A 23,215-nucleotide genomic window follows, 5' to 3' on the forward strand; every position below is an offset into this window, starting at 1 on the left:
CTCCCCCTCCCAAGGATGCTCTGACCAGCCAACACCCCGTACCCTCCCCCCAACCCCGCACCACCCTTCCCCCTCCCACCAAGAGGATGATCTGGGTTAGAGAGCCGTTTCAGGCTCTGAAGCCACTTCAGAGGTTCCCCAGCAAAATAAAAATTGGCTTTGGATTTTTATTTTGCTGGTCGCTTACAGCGCAGATCTGGAACGGATCAGAAGAAGGTAAAGTGGAATTTGGTGGGAGAGTTGGGCACGCGGTTCATTAAATCGATTTAAATGCATGCTAACGCATTTAAATCATCAGGCTGCCCGATTCGGGCGTGGACAGGATCCGCGCCCAAATCGGGTGTCGGTAAAGCTGCGATCTGCTCAGATTCGGCTGCAGATCGCGTTAAAGGCCCAACGCCCTAATTTACCGCAACTGAATTTTTGGTAAAATCGGGCCCCTGGTGTTGATTTCTTTTAACTGTTCCCTTCACCCAGCACTTCATCAGTTTCTCTTGCTCTCCGTTTTTATTTGTATCGTCAACCTCAGTTTCTAACTGTTCTGTGTTTCATAAATGTCTTTGATTTTTCTCTCATACTGCTTTTTACAGATTTATATTAATATTGTTCCAGTCATGTAACATCTTCAATTTCCACATGACCATTTTACAGGGCATTCAGTATTTTCACTTGTGTCCTTTTTCTCTCTCCCCTTAGTACAGATCCATGTTTTCTTCTGTGGTATCTAGTTATGAACCTTGACTTCTCTGTCTTCTGAATGACTTGTTTCCGGCATTTTACACATGTACTACAAATTCAACAGTATCTGGAGCATGATATATTGTATCTGACAAACTGATTACTTGAAACCTTATCTGCTAAGTTAAGCTGCTTAACTGCAAAAAAGCACTAACATCTGGCAAGATGTAAAAAATAATTACTATACAAAGTAACAGTATAGTTCCACCAATTATGCAATGGTGAAAACCTCTCAAAGCATCTTATCTTCTTGTAATAATGATCAGTGGTGGTAATCCCGACCATTTCCTCCATCCCCACCTTGTCTCAATAAAGTCCATTTACAGCAACTGTGGCAATTATACTGTCACACAGTTGGCTACTCAGCAAATTCCCTACAGATCAATGTTGAAACTTCATGGTCTGACTTATTTCAAACTTTATTCCACATTTTATACCTGTAACAAAATGGTGGCTGATGATTGTCTGTCACGCAGTAAAAGTGCTCCGCCTGTTTTAACAAATACATTCCGAGATTCCGGAGTTATAATCCAGGTAACTGTAACTTCACCAAAAATTCCTGAGCCACGCACTAATCTGCAGTAAAACAAAAGAGTCAAATATTTTTCTATCGAATATTCTTTGTGAATATTTTACATCGTAAAAACTGTATAAATAATATCTGGTATCTTTTACTAATAAATCAAACTACTTTATGGAAACATGTGAATGAGCGTACATATAACATGTCACTTCTTTTTTGATTCACTTCAGTATTTGCACAGTTAACAGGCAGGAATGCAGATGTTGATCACAGGGCTGTCTGAAACCATCATGCCAGGAGTGATCTTTAGCTCTGCTAGGACTAAAACGGACAATATAGGCACAACATCTCCATCTGGGGAGAGAGTGGCAAGGTCAACCCCTTGCCCCCACCCCACCCCTGACCAAATCCACCCAACCATCAGGAACCTTGAGGGACCCTTCATCTGCAGCCTGGCATCAGCAGAGCGGCAAATGGCCACTGGACCTACTTCCTTGAACCATCGCGTGGCCCAAGTCGCCAAGCCAGGGTGCCAGGGAATAGTGCACTGAAAAGCTGTGTGGCCTGAAGGGAGCGTGACAGAGGAAGGGAGGCCAGCAACTGGGGTTGGAAATCAGGGTGGGGAGCCAGCCATCTGGGGAGAGGTTTTGGGGCTGTGAAGCACTATGTATAATCCCTTCAAGAATATATGATAAAATCCATATTTGTATCAATGCACATTTTCTGAGCAGGAAGGAGTGCAAGATATGAGTTCATAAATAGATGCCGTAATTCCATAATTGGATGGTTTGCCGTCTGCAGAGATCTAAAGGAAAGAAAGAACAATGTGGCAAAAAGATACCATCACTAAATAAACATGTACAGTAACCATATCCTATTGATTCTTTTCTAATGTCTAACTGGAAGTTCATGAGCTGCACTTTACAAGTGAAAAAGATACATTATTTGCATTTTAAGGACATGCAATGTATGCTTAATGGTGCCTTATACATTTTAAGTTATGAAAAAACATGAACTTATCTGTTAATCTTAATGGTTTCTGCAGAAAGTGATTTTATAAATGCGACATACATTATAAGCGCAGTCCCATTGTAGCTGTTGGTTGGTTCTCCGATTAGAATATGCTTAGTTGATTCAGCTATGGCAATTATCCCAGATGCTGCACTATCACCCAGGATAATGATAGTGGCGCTTCCTATGGAAGAAATATTTTGTTTTGTTAGATGAACAACACAGAGAAAATGTTGTTTTCCGAATGCCAAGGTACAAATGCCTGTTTGCCTACACGCACAATCCCTGACTTCACAGAACCATAGAGGCTGCCCATCGAGTCTGCACCGGCCACAATCCTATCCAGGTCCTACCCCCACATCCCTCCATATTTTACCCACTAATCCCTCTAATCTAAGCATCTCAGGACACTAAGGGGCAAATTTAGCATGACCAATCAACCTAACCCGCACATCTTTGGACTGTGGGAGCGCCCAGAGGAAACCCACACAGACACGAGGAGAATGTGCAAACTTCACACAGACAGTGATGCAAGCCGGGAATCAAACCCAGGTCCCTGGAGCTGTGAAGCAGCAGCAGGGCTAACCACTGTGCTACCGTGCCACCCCCGGCATTCAAGTCATGACGAACAGCACTTACAACTTTTAGAAATTTATACCCTGTTTTGGTTTTACAACATTGGGTGAGATTCTCCCAAAAAAATTATGAGAGCCGACTTTGTGTAAAAACTGGAGTAAATCCCGCTGCTTTTTTCTGCGGGATTTTCAAAATGAATCTCCCACACCCTGCGCACTGCAGAGTGCCCTAGCGTGAATCTCGCTGAAAATCATGGGGCGGGGCTTATTCCCACTGGAGAGGTCGGCAGCATAATGCTGAACAGGGCACTGTGCATGGGCCGGTCTGTCAGAACTGAGACCCAGTGCAACGGCCCCGCACTGTCGGCCTCCCAATTGTTGGACAGCCTGCTTGGTGTCCACCCCAATGACCCCTGCGTTGTTGCCCCTCTACCACCCCTGCCTGTGGTCCAATCACTGGCAACCGAGTGTCTGGGCCAGCCTTGCCCCTGCCCTCCGCCCTTAGCCACCTCTATCTACCCCCCCCCCCACAATCCAACTGTCCCGACTTCCCGATTTCCTCCCCCCCACTCCCACAGCCGCCCCAACCCCCACTTCACAGCCCCAACCCCACTCCTCCAGCAGGCTGGCCACTCCCATGCTGATGGCCAGCTCCCAATTGCTGGCCTCCCTCCCTCTGTCACTGGAGTGACAACACGATCCCCCCACTCCAACCGATCTCCTCTCCCAGAACCACCCCTTTGGCTCCCCCAATAAAACCCCGTTTGGCACTGCCCAGTGGACAGTGCCAAGGTGCCCAGTGGGCATTGCAACTTTGCCCCTTGGGCAGTGCCAGAGGGCCAGGCTGCCATTGACAAGGGGGCACCCCCTCCTTACCCTCAACCTCCTGGGGGCCTTGATGGTCCTCCATCACTCCAGCGGGGTTAGGTCACCAGTTCCCCACAAATGGGGAGCTATTGTAAACCCTACTGGAATGAAACATTCCTGGGCGGGGGGAGATGCTAGTGGACCCAGAGACTTCAGTCCTGAGCCCGCTAATGACATGGAAATTCTAATTCAAATAAATTATACAGCTCCGTGCCAATTTTGGCACAAAGCTGGCAGCACCGGGACTCTAGTGGCTGGAGAGTTGCGGTGGCCATGGCGCCCAGCGGGAAGCCTACTAAACAGCCTCTGCTTGAGTCTCCCAACTGAGAGAATCTCCCCCGTTGATTTTGACTTGATGAGTTCACACCAATGAACTGTTGGTGTTTAGCAACTGTTATGTTTCTTTATGTTCCACCTTTCACAACATCAGAAAGGACAAATTGCTTCTAAGATAAAGAAGATCTCACAAACACTGACGTGACAAACATCCCAGTTTAAAACTAACCAAGTCAGTGGAAAGTGGTGAGTAAGATGCCTGTTTAACAGAAGTTTTTATATTCATTATAAACTGGTTTTCTCTTCATAACATCAAATAAAAGGCTGGATCAGGGCGTAATATAGATCTGAGCCCAGAATCCTCTTTGCAGCACAGCCATACGCTTTTTGCCGGCTCCGGTCCGATCTGCACTCTGGGTGGGGCTTGGCATGCGCAGTTTGAAAAAAATTTGAAAAAGTGTGCCCGGGTCGGGAAAGAAAAAGCAGAAAGCGGAGAGAGTGGCTCTCTGACACAGATCATCCTCTGGGTGAGGGGGGGGAGGAGGAGGCGGTTCAGAGCATCCTCGTGGGTGGGGGGGGGGTGGTTGGTGAGAGGGCGGTCAGTTGTGGGGGGGGCAGGGTTGCCCACCGCCACTCTGCGGGCAGTTGGTTGGGGGGGGGGGGGGGGGGGGTGTCCGTTGCCACTCTGTGGGCAACCCCTCCTCCTCCCTATTGTGAGTGTGTCAATTCTCACCAACTAAATGAATGCATACTTCAATGAGCCTACGCTCTGACACTTATAAATAAATTCAATGATTCAATTTTTAAATGACATCTAGTGTATATTCCTCATATCTTCTATATATTATAGCAACAGGATACCAGGAGGGGGGATTTGTTCCTCTGGTAGGGAGGAAGGGACATCCGCAGAATGGCAGCGGACACCCTTTCCCCCCCCACCAGAGATCTACCTGCCCCCGCATCAGTGAGCGGTGGGCCTCCCCCTCACCACCAGACAACGATCAGCCCTCTCGCTCCCCTCCCCCCACTCCAAGAGGTATGTCTCACCCACCTCCCCTCCTCCTCCCTCTCCCCAGAGGATGCTCTGTCCCGCCTCCTCCTCCTGCCCCTCCCCAAGGAATGCCCTGACCCGCCTCCTCTTCCCCCCCACCACCCCCCCCCCCCCCCCCCAACGCCAAGACCCAACGCCCGAATTTACTGCGATTTCATACCCGAAAATGGGCGCGAATATTTGGTGAAATCGGGCCCAAAGGGTGATTCTATAGCTGAGTTCATGGTGTCACGACCTAAAGTTGATGGAAAGGGAATACTGCGTTTCACTGAAAACAGGGTTCAGGAACCAGTGCCCCATTGAACATTGCTCCTGTGGGAAAATTAGTTCTGATTTATGAGGTTTGACATTTTCAAGCACTATTGTGTCCTAAGTCCAAGGACTGCCAGTATTTTATTGTAATTATTGTTAAAATTGTTACATTGCCCAATGAATCTGATACACTTACCGTATAGGGGGGAAATCTCAGCATCATTGGTAGCAGATACGAGCCGAATCATAAAGTGCTCTTCTCCCTCCATAAGAGCATCTGAATAAATGTGTAACACAAGTGCTTTTTTGGTCTCAGTCTAACATAAGAGAAGTGCAACAGATTAGTAACCTTTAGGTTTTTGTTCACATACAGATGAAAGCTTTTGCATATTTAGGTTTACAATATGTGATATATAAAACTGTGCAGTTGATCGCAAGTTATGAGGTTCACCCAAAGTTTATTTATTAGTCACAAGTAGACTTACATTAACACCGCCATGAAGTTACTGTGAAAATCCCCTCATTGCCACACTCTGATGCCTGTTTAGGTACACTGAGGGAAATTTAGAATGGCCAATGCACCTAACCAGCACATCTTTTGGACTCTGGGAGGAAAGCAGAGCATCTGGAGGAAGCCCACGCAGACACAGGGGGAACATGCAGACTCCACACTGACAATGGCCCAAGCCGGGAATCGAATCCAGGTCCATGGTGCTGTGAGGCAGCTGTGCTAGTCACTGTGTCACCATGTGTAATGGGAGGGGAATAAAGAAGGAAATCTATAGACAGAAAATAAAAAGAGATTTTAATTACCCACTCATTGGGACAGGGAGAGAGTAAATAGCAGGTAGGGAATGAATTTCCTAAAATTTTTGCAGGATTCCTTCCTGAAGCAATAGGTTTGGATCTACAAGGGAAAAGGTTATGCAAAATTCAATTGATCAGATAGATGAGCTAAATGTGACTGAGCACCTTAATGCTCATAAGTTAAGATTTAACGTCCTTATGGAAGAATTGGACAGATTTTAGAAGAGTGAGATAGCTGAGGATAGGCAGTCATGTAGGACTGTCCAACAACATTCTTTCAGAAAGGGGATTGCAATTTTTCAGAGTAAGTATATATACCAGAAGAATGAGGTTACTTCAAGGTTCAAAATACTATGGATAAATAAAGAGAAGCAAAATAACAGTAAAGAGATCTGGAGGATTGGGCAGGTAATTACTGCTTTCAAAAAGGGAGGCAGGATCAACCATTTAGAACACAGGAGCAGGGACAGGCCATTCAGCCCATTGAGTCTGATGTCAATAGTATCCAGAAATCTGTCTTAAACATGTTCAATGATTGAGCCTCTTGGGTAGAGGAGTCTGAAGATTTACCACCCTCTGAGTGAAGAAATTCCTCCTCATCTCTGTTTTAAATGGCCTGCCCCATATCCTGAGACTGTGCCCTCTGGTTCTAGAATCAACAGCCAGGAAAACATCATACCCTATAAGAATTATGTACCTTCAATGCACCTCTCATTCTTCAAAACTCATGAGAATACAGGCCCAGTTTCCTCAATCTCAAAGTAATTACAGGCTAGTGAAATTAATATCTATGTAGAGAATATTTTAAAATCTTTAATTAGTGATGGAATATTAAATATCTATTGAAGAAGAGCTGAATCTGAAATTGTTAAAAGCCTACTGAAAAGACATTATAATACATAAAAAGAATTATTATAAACCTTAGTAAAGGAGAACAGGGAACTAGGATGTGACTTGATCTAAGCTGACAGCTTGCAAGCAGGCAAGTAGGCAGAAGGAAGGCCACCCACTGAATTTTCCATGCCTTCCCTTCTTCAAACCCACTGGTGAGGGAGAAAAAAACCAGCTTGTATAAATAGCCAATGTAAATTATTGAATCATAGAATTCCTAGAGTACAGAAGGAGGCCATTCGACTCATCGAGTCTGCACTGACAACAATCCCACCCAAGCCCTATCCCTGTAACCCCACAAATTTACACAGCTAATCCTCTTGACAAAAAGGGACGATTTATCATGGCCACTCCACCTCACCCACACACCTTTGGGCCATGGGAGGAAACTGGAGCCCCTGGAGAAAAACCCACGCAGGAAAGGGGAGTATTGCAAACTCCACACAGACAGGCACCCGAGACTGGAACCAAACCTTGGTCCCCGACACCGTGAGACAGCAGTACCACCGTGCTGCCCTTATTTTAGAAAGAAGCTCATGATTGGCAAATATTATAGAGTTCTTTAAGTGGATGGATGGGAGAAATGTAGTGCATTTGATCTGTAATCGACTTTCAAGGAAATGTTCAATTTGGAGTACTGTGCACAGATCAGGTCGCCTCACTACAGGAAGGATGTGGAAGCTATTGAGAGGGTGCAGAGGAGATTTACAAGGATGTTGCCTGGATTGGGAGGCATGCCTTATGAGGATAGGTTGAGGGAGCTAGGGCTCTTCTCCCTGGAGAGACGAAGGTTGAGAGGCGACCTGATAGAGGTTTATAAAATGTTGAGAGGAATAGATAGGGTGGATTCTCAGAGGCTATTTCCCAGGGCTGAAATGTTCTCTACGAGAGGACACAGGTTTAAGGTGCTGGGGAGCAGGTACAGAGGAGATGTTAGGGGTAAGTTTTTCACTCAGAGGGTGGTGAGTGAGTGGAATCGGCTGCCGTCGGTGGCGGTAGAGGCGAACTCGCTGGGGTCTTTTAAAAGGCTTCTGGATGAGTACATGGGATTTAATGGGATTGGGAGCTACAGATAGTTCTATGGCCTGGTAGGTATGGATATGATCGGCGCAACTTGTGGGCCGAAGGGCTTGTTTGTGCTGTAGTGTTCTATGTTAAGATTTGAAAAGAGATTATTGGAGAAAATTAAGAGGTATGCAATGAGGGAGAAGCTGTATTAAGAACTAACCAGACGTAAAGTATCAGAACAGCAATTACTGACAGCTTTCAGCACACTTAGGAGAAAATAACGGTATCCTACAATGATTGATTGTGGAACTGCTTATGTTCACTGTGCCCATCAATAGTTTGAATACAAGGCACATAGGCATATGGTATCCAAATTTACTATTTTACTATCATAGGACTTATTGTAAATAAAGCTAAAGACCAAAGAAAACTGCAAGCTGCAAGTGGTAGAAGGAACCCAATGTCAGTAAATGTGAGTTTGTATCTTTTATTTAAGAAAAAGTAATAATAATACTTTGAATGGTGGATAATTGGGTGATGTGGATGAGCAAATGGATGTGGGAGTTTAGATTCATAAGACATTAAAAGCAGAATCATTAATGGGTCACTCTATATGCTTTATGCCAAGAGGTGTAGAATATGAAACTGAAGATATAAAGTGAATTTAAGTAAAACTTATGCAAGAACTCAGCTGGAATAGTGAGCCAGTGAGATGCACGGTATAGAAAGGATATTGGGGCAATAAAGAAGGGAGATGCAGCAGAGATTCACCTTGATGTTGCCTGTCTTGAAGGAACATAAATGTACAGAAAGAGTTGAAGGAAAGTAAGTGTTTAAAGTTTTGAAGGAATGGGAGAGAATTGACAGAAAAAGAGAGGGCACACTTGGACCTCTTTATACATGTTTCTTGAGTGCAAGTCAAATCAAACAGTTCAATTTCTGACTCTATGGGGCGAATGTTACTGTCCCGCCCACCACAGGATTTTCCAGTTTCAGGGTGAGCGAGGCCAGAAAATGCCACCCAGTGTCCCTTTCTCTTAGGCTGTCTGAAATAGATTTGATATCATATTGGCTTAAATTGTACTCAGCCCCATTCCTGGAAACCACCTTAAACAAATGTTAGACATTTTCCGTACAATAATGAAGGAGTTCTGTTTAATGAACCCTCTCCAAAATTAGTCATGGGCATGCTCCAATCAGATTTGTCAATTTCTTTTGTCATCCAAACAGTGGTCCTCATAGGGTTTGTTGGAAGTCATCAAATGAAAAAGATATTTTTCTTCTTTTTAACCTAACTTAATATACAGCCAGGAAGATCAGGAGTTGTCCTTCAGGATTCATAGTACCAGTTTGGGCTGAAAATCCATGGTCATCTCCAATTCCTCCCATTTACCTCCCAACAATTTCTTAGGCTATAAACATAAAAAGCATTGTAATTCTTCTTCTTGCATGTAGTTGAGTTAAATAGGATGAATGTATAATTTAACTTAAATTGTAAAGAGCAATGTGTCAAGTGGGTCAGTGGAGATTATTACGTGGAAATGCTTCACTTTCCTTGGGCTTCACCATAGCTTAATCAACTTCTGCTGCAGATGCTGTTGCTCTGTTTCAATTATATTTCTGCTTTGTACCTGATTGAAGGATAATGTCCCAGAAAGGGGTGAAATGTCATCAACTGCAGAGTCATCCACCTGCCAAATAATCTGGACTGAACCACGACCATCATCACGAGCAACTGTAAAGGACACCAGACCAGCTGGATCATCAGTGGATTGTGGCTCTCGAACAGTCACCTGAAAGAAAACAACTGAGCTTCACTGTACAATAATCACAGATGTCTGCTTTGTCACTCTATCTATAATACATCTCAATTAAAATTTTATTCATGTAAATTAAAGCTATGCATTCCATGACTAATATAGGTTGTCCACAAAGGCTGCTGAAAATAACAAAGGGTGAAGTTGAGAGATTTGCAGTACTGACATAATTGGTGCTTTGCATGTCCACACAATGCAAAGCAGCAGCCAACAATGCAAACTGAATATTAACCTATGTAGCATCACATCAGAAGAATTAATCAACGCTCCAGTCAGACTGCTATATACAATCCTGACCATCAGACAGACACATGGCAGCATTAAGGGTGAACTCTGAAAATGGTGTCGAGAATGGGCACTAAATTGATGATTCAGCTCAAAGGTCTCAGTTATGAAAGAAATCCTGGGCAGATCTACCAAGACAGTCGAGTGAGGAAGAAGAGAAAGGCCTACGACCAGATAGAAAGATGTAATTAAGAGAGACTCAAACACAGCGAGATTGGAAGAGGAATGGGTGACCATCAGGAGGAGATGGAGAAGGGTGATTAACCAGTATTGTGGTGACCCCAAGTAAAATGGGAGAAGCCAGAATAAAAATTAAAAGATTTTTTTTCACTACAGAGTGTTCGAAATGTGGAATAAAATTTTTGTCACAGCCAAAATCCCTGGAATGTCTTACAAAACATCTATCACTGTGATGGGAAACTATAATTTCTAATATGGATAAGTTGGATGGATTTTTATCTATTTTGTGATGTTGATCCTAAGGATTGTGGATAAGAAGAAAGGTAGAAGCAGCCAAAGAAACAGGATTGATATTAATGCCTGAAAATTTTAAATAAAAATTAAATATTGCTTCAGGTAAATTTTATATTTTCTGGACATTTAGAAATGAAATAATCACGCTGTAAGTATACAGTTGTTATGAAACACCAGCATAAGCGATATGGTCAGATACAATCCAAACTCTTATTCCCATTGAAAATGTGCTTCTTTCTCTGAAGAATGTTTGCAGCCACACCTCTCTATTTTGCATTCCCATATATTCTGTGCTCAATAGCAGTAAGTGTGAGTTGGTACCTTTCCTTTAAGAAAAGGGGAATAATTGGGTGATGTGGAAGAGCAAATGGATCTGGGAGTTTGGATTCATGAGAATCTACCAGCAATTGTCAAAAATCTCCTTTTCCTGAGATCAGACTTTTAACTCTGAGAACATCATTAGTTCTCACTCTGCTGCTTGCCTGCCAGAGCTTTCCTCCCAAAGGAACGGCAAGTCGACTTCGACATCTAGGAGCAAAATTATTGATTTGCTGCCAGCAGCAAAATTTGAAGGCAGCTATATATTATAGATTAATCTTCACGCTGAAACAAATTTGAATCAGATAAATTACTAATGATTCTCATAAAGCTTCAAGAAGGAACAGATTGTTCTCGGGGTAAGATGCAAATCCATCCAGCAGCAGAATAGGATCATAAAATCTCTACAGTGCAGAAGACCATTCGGCCCAATCTGCACCAACTCTCCGTCAGAGCACCCCACCCTATCCCTGTAGCCCCACATATTTACCCCGCTAATTCCCCTAGCTTACACATCTTGAGACACAAAGGGACAATTTAGTCATGGCCAATCCATCTAACCTGCACATCTTTGGACTGTGGAAGGAGACTGGAGCAGCCGGAGGAAGCCCATGCAGACAAGGAAGGGACATGCTAACTCCTCACTGACAGCCGGAATTGAACCTAGGTCATTGGTGTTCTGTGGCAGCAGAGCTAAACAGTGTGCCACCATGGCATCCACGGCAGTTGTAAAATGTAGGGCCCGATTCTCCCACCCCAATGCGCACGCTTTTTGATGCATTGGGTTGGGAGATGCACATGTTGGCCATTTTGCAGTATTCGCAAAATGTTATTTCAATGTCACCATCGGGCCTGGGCTTGAATTCTCCAGGTCTGATAGCATCTCCCACCCCGCCAGGAGTATTTAGCTCCAGGTTTGGAATAACTCTCCACATTTGGGGAGATAGCGGGAGACCCTGATGGAGCGAATGGGGGGGGGCAATCGGTGCCCCCCAGGGGATTGTTTGGTGGGGAATGGTGCCCCCTGGGTATGGGCACCCTGGCAGTTCCAGTCTGTGCCTCCTGGCACTGCCCAAGGGGCAAAGTGCCTATGCCCAGGGGGCACCTTGGCATTGTCCACTGGGCATTGGTCAGTGCCAAGGAGGTGGGGCCTATTGTGGGCATGGCTTAGGAGTGATTCATGGGGGTTGGGTGGTCTTGCTGCCATTCTGCCGAGGGATCGGTTGGGGCTGGAGGGAGGACAGTGATTGGGGTGGGGGTCTGCCTACAAAGGGTGGAGGATGGTCTGCCGGGAAGGTGGTGGGGGGGAGCTGGAGATCGGGGCGCTCCGGGACAGTTGTTGGGGGGTGGGGGAACATCGGGGATGGCTTGGGAATGGCTGTGGGGCTAGTCAATCACTGGTCAGCAAACGGGAATCTGACTGTGGAAGTTTCAAGTCTAAACTCCACCATAAAAACAATCGTGAATTCCACCAGTTTTCCCACCAATTAAGCACTTAGAATTTGTTTGGGAGAATCAGGCCCGTAATTTCAAGTAAAGTCTGACTTACTATTGTCTCTCAAATCGTGCCACTCATCTATGCAATAGACTGGGTAATTCAATGCCAGCCCCCAATCCCTGTAGGCAGTAGGAGAAGGTTGGGGGTTGGAGTTTATGATCAAGTGGGAAGGTGTGGGTTGGAGAACCCGCCACATTCGCGACTCTGTCCCATTAAGTCTGGACAGGAAGACTCAAGAATGGCCTTCCTCCTGAGACCGATTAAGATAGTTAAGTGGCCAATTAAAGGTCTCATTCTGTCGCTGCTCATATTTAAGAAGTAGCCCGTGGGTGCCACACCACACAGATTTGCTGCCTGAAAGCGTTTATTTTATTCTTTCATGGGATGTGTGCGTTGCTGGTTAGGCCAGCATTTATTGCACATCCCTAATTACTCTTGAGAAGGGGGTGATGGGCTGTCTTCTTGAAGTGCTGCAGTGCATGTGGTATAGGTACACTCACAATGCTGTTACTATGGAAGGTCCAGGATTTTGACCTAGTAACAGTGAAGGAATGGTGATATATTTCCAGATCAGGATGGTGTGTGCTTCGCAGGTTTCGACGGTACTGTCGAAGGAACCCTGGTGAGTTGCTGCAGTACATCTTCTAGATGGTGCTGATGGATGTGTTGGTGGTGGAGGGAGTGAGTATTGAAGGTGGTGGATGGAATGTTAACCAAACGGACTGCTTTATCGTGGTTGGTGTTAGGTGTCTTGATGTTAGATCTGCAGTCATCTAGGCAAGTAGAGAGCAGTTAATCACATGTTGCTTGTCACTTGTTAGCCCAAGCCTGAATGTTACCTAGATCTTGCTGCATATGGGAACAGACCTTCAGTATCTGAGAAGTTGCAAACAATGCTGAACACTGTGCAATCATCAACAAACATCCCAAATTCTGACCTTGTGATGGAGGGAAGGGCATTAATGAAGCAGCTAGAGATGACTGGGCTGAGGACACTGTCCTGAGGAAGTCTTGCAATGATTTGTGATCGATCACTGATCGATCTCAAACAACCGCAACTGTCTTCCTTTTCGTTTGGGTTTACTCCAAACAGTGGAGAGTTTCTTGCTGATTCGCATTGACTCAGTTTTCCTAAGGCTTCTTGATGTCACACTCATTTACTTGCTGCCTGGATATCAAGTGGCAATCACTCTCGCCTCTCAGGTTCAGTAGTTCTTTAACGCTAAGGGTCGACACTGTTGTAGCCAAATGGCCAAGGCCTGAGAAACTAGGCCTGATGGGCAATTGGATAACCTATATTAAAGAGCAGTCAACAGCCTCCTCAGCCAGACCTTAAGGCATTCAAACAGGCCAAGTTTAAACACAGATGCAGATCAAAGGCTAGCAAGTGCAAGTCTGAACTTATCCTGGAAGCTGGAACTGGCAGTGCTCAGCCCTGACCAAACAAGAACAGTATTTGTGTCAGGTTTTGGCCAGGTTCTCTGGGACCATTACCATATATGGAAAGAAGCCACCGAAAAATGGACACCTAGGGAGACTGGCATCTTCCATATATGGAATCAGCAATCCCATTGGTTACTGGAACCCCCTGCCTGGTAATCTCATTGGGTGGAAGTCAAAAGAGTGCGAAGAGGGGGGATAAGAAGAGGCCATTCTCAGCGAAAACTCGGTGTTGGTAGCAGAGACACATCAAAGATGTGATGGCACGGTGGCTAGCATTGTTGCCTCACAGCGCCAGGGACCTGGGTTTAATTCCAGCCTCCGATCACTGTCTGGGTAGAGTTGCACATTCTCTCCTTGTCTGCATGGATCTCCTCTGGGTTCTCTGGTCTCCTCCCCCACACTCCTCCCCCACACTCCAACAATGTGCAGGTTAGAGGGATTTGCCATGCTAAATTGCCCTTTAGTGTCCCAGAATGTGCAGGTTAGGAGGATCGGTAGGGTAAACACTTAGGGGCAATCCCACCCAAACCTGTTCCCCGTAACCCCTAGTGTCAGGAGCATTACATGGGGTTATAAGGATAGGGCCTGGGTGGGATTGTTGTCAGTGCAGACTTGATGGGCCAAATGGCCTCTTTCTGCACTGTTGGGATTCTATGATTAAGCGAAGAATCAGCGTAAACCCAAGACCAATTTTTGCCATGTGGAAGTCCCTGAATTTGGAACTCAGCAAAGACCCAAGACTAAGGTTTATATCGGTTGGAGCGAGCCTGGCCGGTTTAACCTCACAGGTAATATTCAGATTTCAAATAATGGTGCTATCCACCAATCTAATTGGGGATAATTGAAGCAAAAAAGTTGAAACGACTATTCCAGGGATGCTTCATGTTAGGACTGAAGCAGGTTAAATTGGTCTGGTCCACCAAGTTTTATGACGTTACAGTATTCTACCAAGCAGTACCAGCCGCTTTTATTTAGTTATAATTATGTCCACCTCGATCAAAATGGGGTAAAATTTGCCTTGTGCACCAGTATAAAACAGGCAATAATCATTTAGGAACATCATTAGCCTGTTGTAAATTTCACCTGACTCATTTTCCACTTGAAAGAAAAATTAGGGCAGAGTGTAAAAAGGATTGACAATGCTACACATTCCCTTTTGCATTATCACTCAAGGTAAATTTCACTTTTCATACCCCGTTATGGTACCAAAAGTACTGTAACAAAGACAAAGTTTTTTTTTAACCATGAATCGAAACATGTCCCTTGTTTGTCTCATGAGTAACAGCACCTGGGTAAACGAGTTTTAATACCAACTGGTCAAAGTGTCTAATTTCCAGACAACACTGTCTCTCATGACACCTTATCCACCAATCTAGGGGATAATTGAAGCAAAAAAGCTGAAATGACAAGTATTCCAGGGATGCTCCACGTCAGGAGTGAAGCAGTTTAAATCAGTCTGGCCCACTGAGTTATACTGAAGTTTCAGTGCTCTATCAAGCAGTACACCCACTTCACAAGGTTACATTACAATTTATTAGTTAAAGACGTTCTGATTGACAAGTTTGCATCACAAAACAGAGAAGGACAACATGCTCAAAAATCATTATGGAACTTTACAATCATATAGGAACATCTTTTCAAACCTCCTTAATTTTTCATACTAATAATTATGCCCACTTCAATCAAAATGGGGGTAAATTTGCCTTGTGCACGCGTGCAAAATATGCAATACTATATCATTAGCCTGTTTTAAATTCCACCTGATTCATTTTCCACTTGAAAGAAAAAAGGGTAGAGTGTAAAAAAGGGCTGACGATGTTGTACAGTCCCTTTTGCACTATCACTCAGGGTAAATTTCACTTCCCCGAACCTCCATGCAACCCCCACTCCCCGCATCAATATAACTGTGATTCGGAAACTTGTGTGCAAGTGCACAGCTTTTCTTAAGATTTCAGATATCTACCCTCAGCCAGATTCTTAACAAACGTACCAACCAAATTTCAGTAGTAAGAAAGATTCTAGTAAATGGAGAAGATTACTCACAGATTGTTCCTCAAACCCAAACACTCCAACAGGTGAGTCATTGTTTGGAATGTTGACAGTAACTACAATATCATCTCCCATTTTGGCACCTCCTATCACTCGAGTCAGGATCACACTGAATGTCTCCAGAAATTCTGTCAGGTTATCATCCACTATAACAATGTCCAGAACAGCAGAAGACTACAAAAATGGAAGAATGAAAATATATTTCACATTGAGGGTTGATATTTCATGAATCTGCAGTTAAGAGAGCTTTAAGACTATGGAATAATTTTTGTAAAGAGCTCCATCCGGTTTACGAAGACTTAATTTGAGGTTGTTGCTGCTTCAGCTATTTAAAAATCATTTTTTTGGCTAAGATAAAGTGTAGTATCAACATGCTGCGCTTGGTTGAAGTCATTAGGTTACAGTTTAGCTTTATTTGAAGCAATTTTTAAAAGTGGTATCTCGGCCTTTTGGCTAAGATGCAAATGAGCTCAAGCCTTAGAGGAGGAGCTATGCCTACTCCAATCAGATTGGATCATGTAGATCAAGCCCAAGACAGGAAGTAAGAGCCAGTCTTGTCAGCTTGGATCGAGAATGTCTCAACTTGTTGAGACTGTGAGTTGGACTTGATTGGATTGAATTAGAATAAGAACAAAAAAAAATCTTTTTTTAATGAGTTAAAAATAAAAGTAAAGTTTATTTATTAGTCACAAGTGAGGCTTACATTAATACTGCAATGAAGTTACTGTGAAATTCCCCCATTTATGCATTTATTGCAGTAGTCCTGGAACTTTAAATTAATAGCACAATGGAATAATGACAACGCCTAAGAATAGTTAAAGCTGTATGTTATTTTGCATCCAGTTTCCTTTATAATTTTAAGAGCTAAAGTATTTAAAAAATGACTAATTTATTAGATTCCTGGGACAATGTGATTTGTCCAGGCAATATGATTGCATTTCTTCAGAGGCTGCACCAATCTCCTTGCAGGGTGGTTTACGACTGTGTTACGGTGGGTTTAAACAAGCTTGGCAGAGGGGAATAAAAACTATGCGGCAGAGAGAAAAACCATAGTAGGTAAAAAATTGAGAGATACAGGCAGCAGCAGAATAAGAAATAATAAGTTATGAGGTGGGGTTAAACTCAGAGGGAATACAATGATGTCTAAAGTAGGTTTACAGCACATGTATGTGAATGCATGGAACAGCAGGTGCTCATGGCCTCTGATAGTATGATGTAACAGGAGCAATGTATTCTATTGATATAATATTAATATTGCAAGCCCACGTCTTTTCTTTCCTTCCCCATCTTTCCTGAACACCTTGCATACAAGAATATTTAGTATCCAATCTTGCCTTTCTTTGAGTGAGACAGACAAGATGTCCGAAAGAGGTCAAGATCAAAATCTACTTGGTTAGAGATAAATAAAAGAGGAGCATTTGGGTTTCTGGGTGTACTTCATAGGGTACCAGCCTTAATTATCTTAAAAGGACCAAAATAGCAGCAAAAGCATAAAGGACAGAGAGAGGAAAGAGTTTTGAAAGTGTATTCAGGAAAGTGTTGTAGCAAACTTCTGGTCCAACAAGGATATAAGAACATAAGAACATAAGAAGTAGGAGCAGGAGTAGGCCATCTAGCCCCTCGAGCCTGCCCCGCCATTCAATAAGATCATGGCTGATCTGTCGTGGCTCAGTTCCACATTCCCGCCCTCTCCCCATAACCCTTAATGCCCTCTCTTATCAAAAACCCATCAACCCGCGTCTTAAAAATATTGAGCGAGGCAGCCTCCACCACTTCAACGGGCAGAGAATTCCAGAGATTCACCACCCTTTGAGTGAAGAAGTTCCTCCTCAACTCCGTTCTAAACCGCCCCCCCTTTATCCTGAGGCTGTGCCCTCTAGTCCTACTGTCCTTTCTGAGCGGGAAGAGCCTCTCCACCTCTATCCTATCCATCCCATTCAACATCTTACACGTCTCAATGAGATCTCCCCTCATTCCTCTAAACTCTAACGAGTACAAGCCTAGTTTATTCAGCCTCTCCTCATAGTTCAACCCCCTCAACTCTGGAATCAGCCTAGTAAACCTCCTCTGCACTCCCTCCAAGGCCAAAATATCCTTGTGTAAGTGCAGCGACCAAAACTGCACACAGTACTCCAGCTGCGGCCTCACCAGTGCCCTATACAGCTGCAGCAAGACCTCCCTACTTTTATATTCAATCCCCCTCGCTATAAAGGCCAGCATCTCATTCGCCTTCCTGACCACCTGCTGCACCTGCAAGCTGGGTTTTTGCGACTCATGGGCAAGGACCCCGAGGTCCCTCTGCACTGTCGCATGCTGTAGTTTTTCGCCACATAAGTAATAGTCCTTCCTACCATTATTCCTACCAAAGTGGACAACCTCACATTTGCCAACATTAAATTCCATTTGCCAGTTCCTGGCCCATTCGCCCAGCCTATCTAGATCCTTCTGCAGACTCTCCACACCCTCCACACAATTTGCCATTCCACCAATCTTGGTGTCATCAGCAAATTTCGACACCATACACTCGGTTCCCTCCTCCAGATCATCTATATAAATGGTAAATAGCCGAGGCCCCAGCACCAACCCCTGAGGCACTCCACTAGTCACCAACTGCCAATCCGAATAGCACCCATTGACCCCCACTCTCTGCCTCCTATTTGACAGCCAATCCTGAGGAAATAAGGGTGAAGGTTTTGGAGGCACTGGACATTACGTTTCAATCCTATTTAGATACAGGGATGGTGCCAGAGGTCAGAAGAATCATAAACATGGATTCAAGGAACAGCAGGCCATCCAGTTTAACTTTGGAGGTGGCAAAGCTTTTAGAAATAATAATTCAAGCAGAATAGTTAAAGGAAAATTTGTTTTCATTCTTTCTTTGGATGTGGGCATTGCTGGCTAGGCCAGCATTTTTATTGTCCATTCCTAACTGTACCTGAGGAAAAAGTGATGTACTGCTTTCTTAAATCGCCACAGCCCATGTGGTGTGAGTACATCCACAATGCTGTTACAGGGATGTTCCAGGACTTTGGCCCAGTGACAGTGAAGGAACAGTGATATAATTCCAAGTCAGGATGATGTGTACTTTGTAGGGAAAATTGCAGATGGTCGTGTTCCCATGCATCTGCTGTCCTTGCCCTTCTAGGGTCACAGGCTTGGCAGATAATGTCAAAGAAGCCTTGGTGAGTTGTTGCAGTGCATCTTGTAAATAGTACACACTGCTGCAACTGTACATCAGTGGTCAAGGGAAGGCTGATCAAGTGGATTGCTTTGTCCTGGATGATGTTGAGCTTCGAGTGTTGTTGGAGCTGCACTCATCCAGGCAAGGGGAGAATATTCCATCATACTCGTGAATTGTACCTTGTAGTTAGTAAACCAGCTCTGGGGAGTCAGGAAAGGAGTTATGCTCTGCAGAATTCCCAGCCTCTGATCTGCTTATGGCTGGTCCAGTTTGATTTCTGGTCGAAAGTAACCCTGGGATGTTGGCAGTGGGCAAGTCAGAAATGGTAATGCCATTCAATGTCAAAGAGAGATGGTTGGATTCTTTCTTGTTGGAAATGGTCAACGCCTTGCACTTGTGCCAATGTTCCTTGACACTTGCCAGGCTTGTCAGCAAACTTGAAGTGGAATAAAAGGGATACTGGCAGCATGGATAGGAAATTGGATGAATGACAGGAAGCACAGAGTAATGATGAAGGATTACTTTTTCAACAGGAGAAAGGTATACACTGGGTGGTCCCCGAGGATTGGCATTGGGTGTACAGGGCACAATTTCAAAACTGGCAGGTATCTCAGTGTCCATGTTGTCAAGAATGAAGGGATGCAAATATAAAGTCAAATATAAGTAAGTTAGCAGAGAGCAGGACTTTTTTTCTTTTACACAGAATGTTAAGAGGCTGTAGAAAGAAGCCTGTAGAATTGTAAATGGTGTAGGCACCAGTTGAAAAAATTCAATTTCAGTGGAGACAAAATGGTTGCCAGTGGATTGACCATCTGTTTCCAGCCAGTCAGGGATATAACAGGTAGTCAGTTCACTACTGTGCATTGTCAGTCTCAATCAAATGTTGAAGTTGAATCTTACCATCATATCGATGCTTAAGATGGTTGAAGGAAAAAGGATTAAAGGGTTATTGGAACAGGGCATGGACCTGTGATTAGGATTATTGCTATGTGAAGGGCAAACATGAACACTGGCTGGTTGGGCCAAATAGCCACTCTCTGCGATGTAATTGCTACGTAAAGCAAAATAAAAACGTACCTCTCCATTAGCGAATGTGAGGCTTCCATGGGCTGGTGTGAAATCAGAAAAATTGGCACTTCCAGGCTGTGCTTCCCAATCTACATTTACTTCTCCAAATTTACCAGCGCTGCGGATCACCAGCAGCTCTAGATGGTTTCTTGGAGGGGCTGCCTCATAAGCAACAACTGCACCAGTCTCATCCTGAAAATTTGACAGAAATCAAAATTTATGTAACATTAATTTTTATAATCATAGATTAAAACAATATAGAACCAGCATTTCATATTAACAGATTACCTTACACTGAACAATTCTGATCTATTGTGAAATTTCAAATGAAAATTTGTGCTTTTCTTTTGTGAGAATGTTTTTCACTTGAATGTCTAAACCATTTAAAGTATATTTTAGTGTTACACACTTATGAGCAATATCCCACAAAAGTCACCATATTTTGTCAGAATCAATTAGTAACATGTCATTAACTTTCACTTCTCCGCAACCTTTAAGACTGATTGGGATCATCAATGGTTAGGAAGAATAAAGTTCATTTATTAGTGGCACAAGTAAGCATACATTAACATTGCAATGAAGTGACTGTGAATCAAACCCGGTTTTTGGCATAGCAAGGTAACAGTGCTAACCACTGTGCCACCGAGGCCACTCCATGGATATTACCCGTGAGAGTGTCTCAAAACTCTGGGGATAATTTGAAACACTGGTTCTTAGTGGTGTATATTCGTTTGGAAAATGTGAAAAACTATGTACAACCCAGTGAGGAACCAGTTCAATCAGTATGCAAACAATTAACAGAATATTTTGCAACGTAAAGAAAAACACATGACAAGAAAGACTAGCATATCCTGTGACACATAAGTTTATGAATAACTAAACAACATTTTATCTGAAATTACCTCTTGTTCCCAAAAAAACCCACATTCCCCGAACTCCCTTTTCCAAAACAACATCGAATTTAGTAACTCTGCCTCTCTCTAGTAACAAGAAGTCTGCACCTCCTCAGAAATGGGCAAGAGGCTAAATAGGTTATGTACATACATTCTAATGTTAATCACATCTGGTTAGCAAGCCCAGCACTAAAAGGCTGGTAGAAAAGGTTAAGGCGCATGGGATACGAGGTCAGGTAGCTAGGTGGATTGAGAACTGACTGGGCAATAGGGGACAGAGGGTAGTTGTTGAGGGGACCTTTTCGGGCTGGAGGCCAGTGACCAGTGGTGTGCCGCAGGGCTCAGTACTGGGACCTCTCCTCTTTGTAGTATACATAAACGACTTGGAAGAGAGCATACGTGGTGTGATCAGCAAGTTTGCGGATGACACCAAGATGGCAGGATTGGCGGATACTGAGGTGGAATGTCAGGTGATACAGCAGGATATAGATAGGTTGGTACATTGGGCAGATAGGTGGCAGATGGAATTTAATCCTGACAAATGCGAGGTGATGCATTTTGGAAGGAATAATGCAGAGAGGAGCTATGTGATAAAAGGTAGACCGATTAGGAGTATAGAAATACAGAGGGGCCTGGGTGTGCAGGTTCACAAGTCTATGAAGGTTGCGGCACAAGTGGAGAAGGTTGTGAGGAAAGCTTATGGAATGCTGGCCTTTGTAGGAAGGGGTATAGAGTATAGGAGCTGCCGTCTAATGCTTCAGTTGTACAGAACGTTGGTTAGACCGCATTTGGAGTACTGCGTCCAGTTCTGGTCACCTTACTACCGGAAGGACGTGGAGACTCTGGAGAGGGTGCAGAGGAGGTTTACCAGGATGTTGCCTGGCATGGAAGGACTGAGTTACGAGGAAAGGTTGGAGAAACTGGGACTTTTCTCCTTGGAAAGACGGAGATTAAGGGGAGACATGATAGAGGTATATAAGCTACTGAAGGGAATAGATAGAGTCAATAGTGAGAGGCTGCTCCCTAGATTGGGTACAATTACAAGAGGTCATGATCTAAGGGTGAGGGGGGAGAAGTATAATTTGGATGTGAGAGGAAGGTTCTTCACGCAGAGGGTCGTGGGGGTATGGAACGCGCTACCGAGTAGGGTGGTGGAGGCAGGCACGTTGGACTTGTTTAAGGCTTACTTAGATAGACATATGAGCGAAACAAGGATGGAGGGTTATAGTAGGGGGTATTAAATAGGGTCAGAGCCTCGGGAGACACCGGAAATGCAGACTTATATGTTAACGTTTTTGTCTTTTTATTCCGCAGGTGGTGGTCCACCTTGTTGTCAAACAAGGGGCATGCACACGGTGGGTCGTGTGTGGGCTGCTCTTGGAGGTTCCGGGAGTGGCCTAGTACTTCGTGTTGGTGTGTGTGCTTGATCCTGGACCGGTAGACGGGCGCCGCAACAGCTCAGTGACTAGCACTGCTAGCTGTGCAGATACATGGATTTGGGCCTGTGTCTGTGGGAGTTTGCGCATTCTCCCTGTGGTTGCGTGGGTTTCCTCCGGGCACTCCAGTTTCCTCCCACACCCCAAAGATGTGCTCTTAGGCTGATTGGTATACCAAATTGACACTATTCTCCCCTGAATCTGGCTAAGTTAGGGGTTCCACTCGCATACACGCAGGGCAGGGTAGGTGTAGGACAATGCGGCGGCGCGGGCTCGTTGGGCCGAAGGGCCTGTTTCCCGTGCTGGGTTGTTCTTTGTTCGTAAATCATCCGGGCTCAATTGCCTCTTTGACCTCATCGGAAGAGGTTCTCTCCAGCGAGGAAAACATCTGCTCATATGAACAGAGAACAGTCATGTTGGCCTCATCATTGGAATAGGAGGCCATTGAGGCCCCCCAAGGGAGACTTTGGGCAAGGGGAGTGCCCCTTGGGTAGTGCCAGCCTGGCAGTGCCATGCTGTCATCTTGGCATTGCCTGGCACCTCAGTGATGCCCAGCAGGCATGCCAGGGAACAGGGCCTATAGGGGCAGGGCCCATAGGGGCATGCCAGATATGGGTGAGAGCCTGAAGGGGTGGCCCAATTGTGGAGGAAAGGGGTCCTGCCGCCACTCTGCTTGTGACAGGACCAGGGAGGAGGAGGCCCACTGCGCACTCTGCATCATGATCAGGTTGGGGGGAGAGGGCCGTGATTGGTC

At 44.6% G+C, this 23,215-nt stretch overlaps 1 protein-coding gene across 7 annotated transcripts in view; it reads right to left on the bottom strand.

Moving 5' to 3' along the window:
* adgrv1 (adhesion G protein-coupled receptor V1) overlaps positions 1–23,215 on the bottom strand; it is a 524,573-nt gene that overhangs the window by 287,593 nt on the left and 213,765 nt on the right. For all 7 annotated transcript variants that reach the window (XR_013886686.1, XM_080189140.1, XM_080189139.1 and 4 more), the window contains 6 exons: positions 20,142–20,324; positions 15,878–16,057; positions 9,631–9,792; positions 5,490–5,610; positions 2,333–2,456; positions 1,176–1,314 (listed from right to left, as the gene is read on the bottom strand). Coding sequence is in view for 6 of the 7 variants with exons in the window: in XM_080189140.1 (XP_080045266.1) it covers positions 1,176–1,314; positions 2,333–2,456; positions 5,490–5,610; positions 9,631–9,792; positions 15,878–16,057; positions 20,142–20,324 (909 nt within the window). In the remaining variant the exon portion in view is untranslated. The remainder of the gene's footprint in view (positions 1–1,175; positions 1,315–2,332; positions 2,457–5,489; positions 5,611–9,630; positions 9,793–15,877; positions 16,058–20,141; positions 20,325–23,215) is intronic.

This window comes from Carcharhinus amblyrhynchos, chromosome 5 (genome assembly GCF_965287045.1).
Source record: "Carcharhinus amblyrhynchos chromosome 5, sCarAmb.v2.hapA, whole genome shotgun sequence".
NCBI lineage: Eukaryota > Metazoa > Chordata > Chondrichthyes > Carcharhiniformes > Carcharhinidae > Carcharhinus > Carcharhinus amblyrhynchos.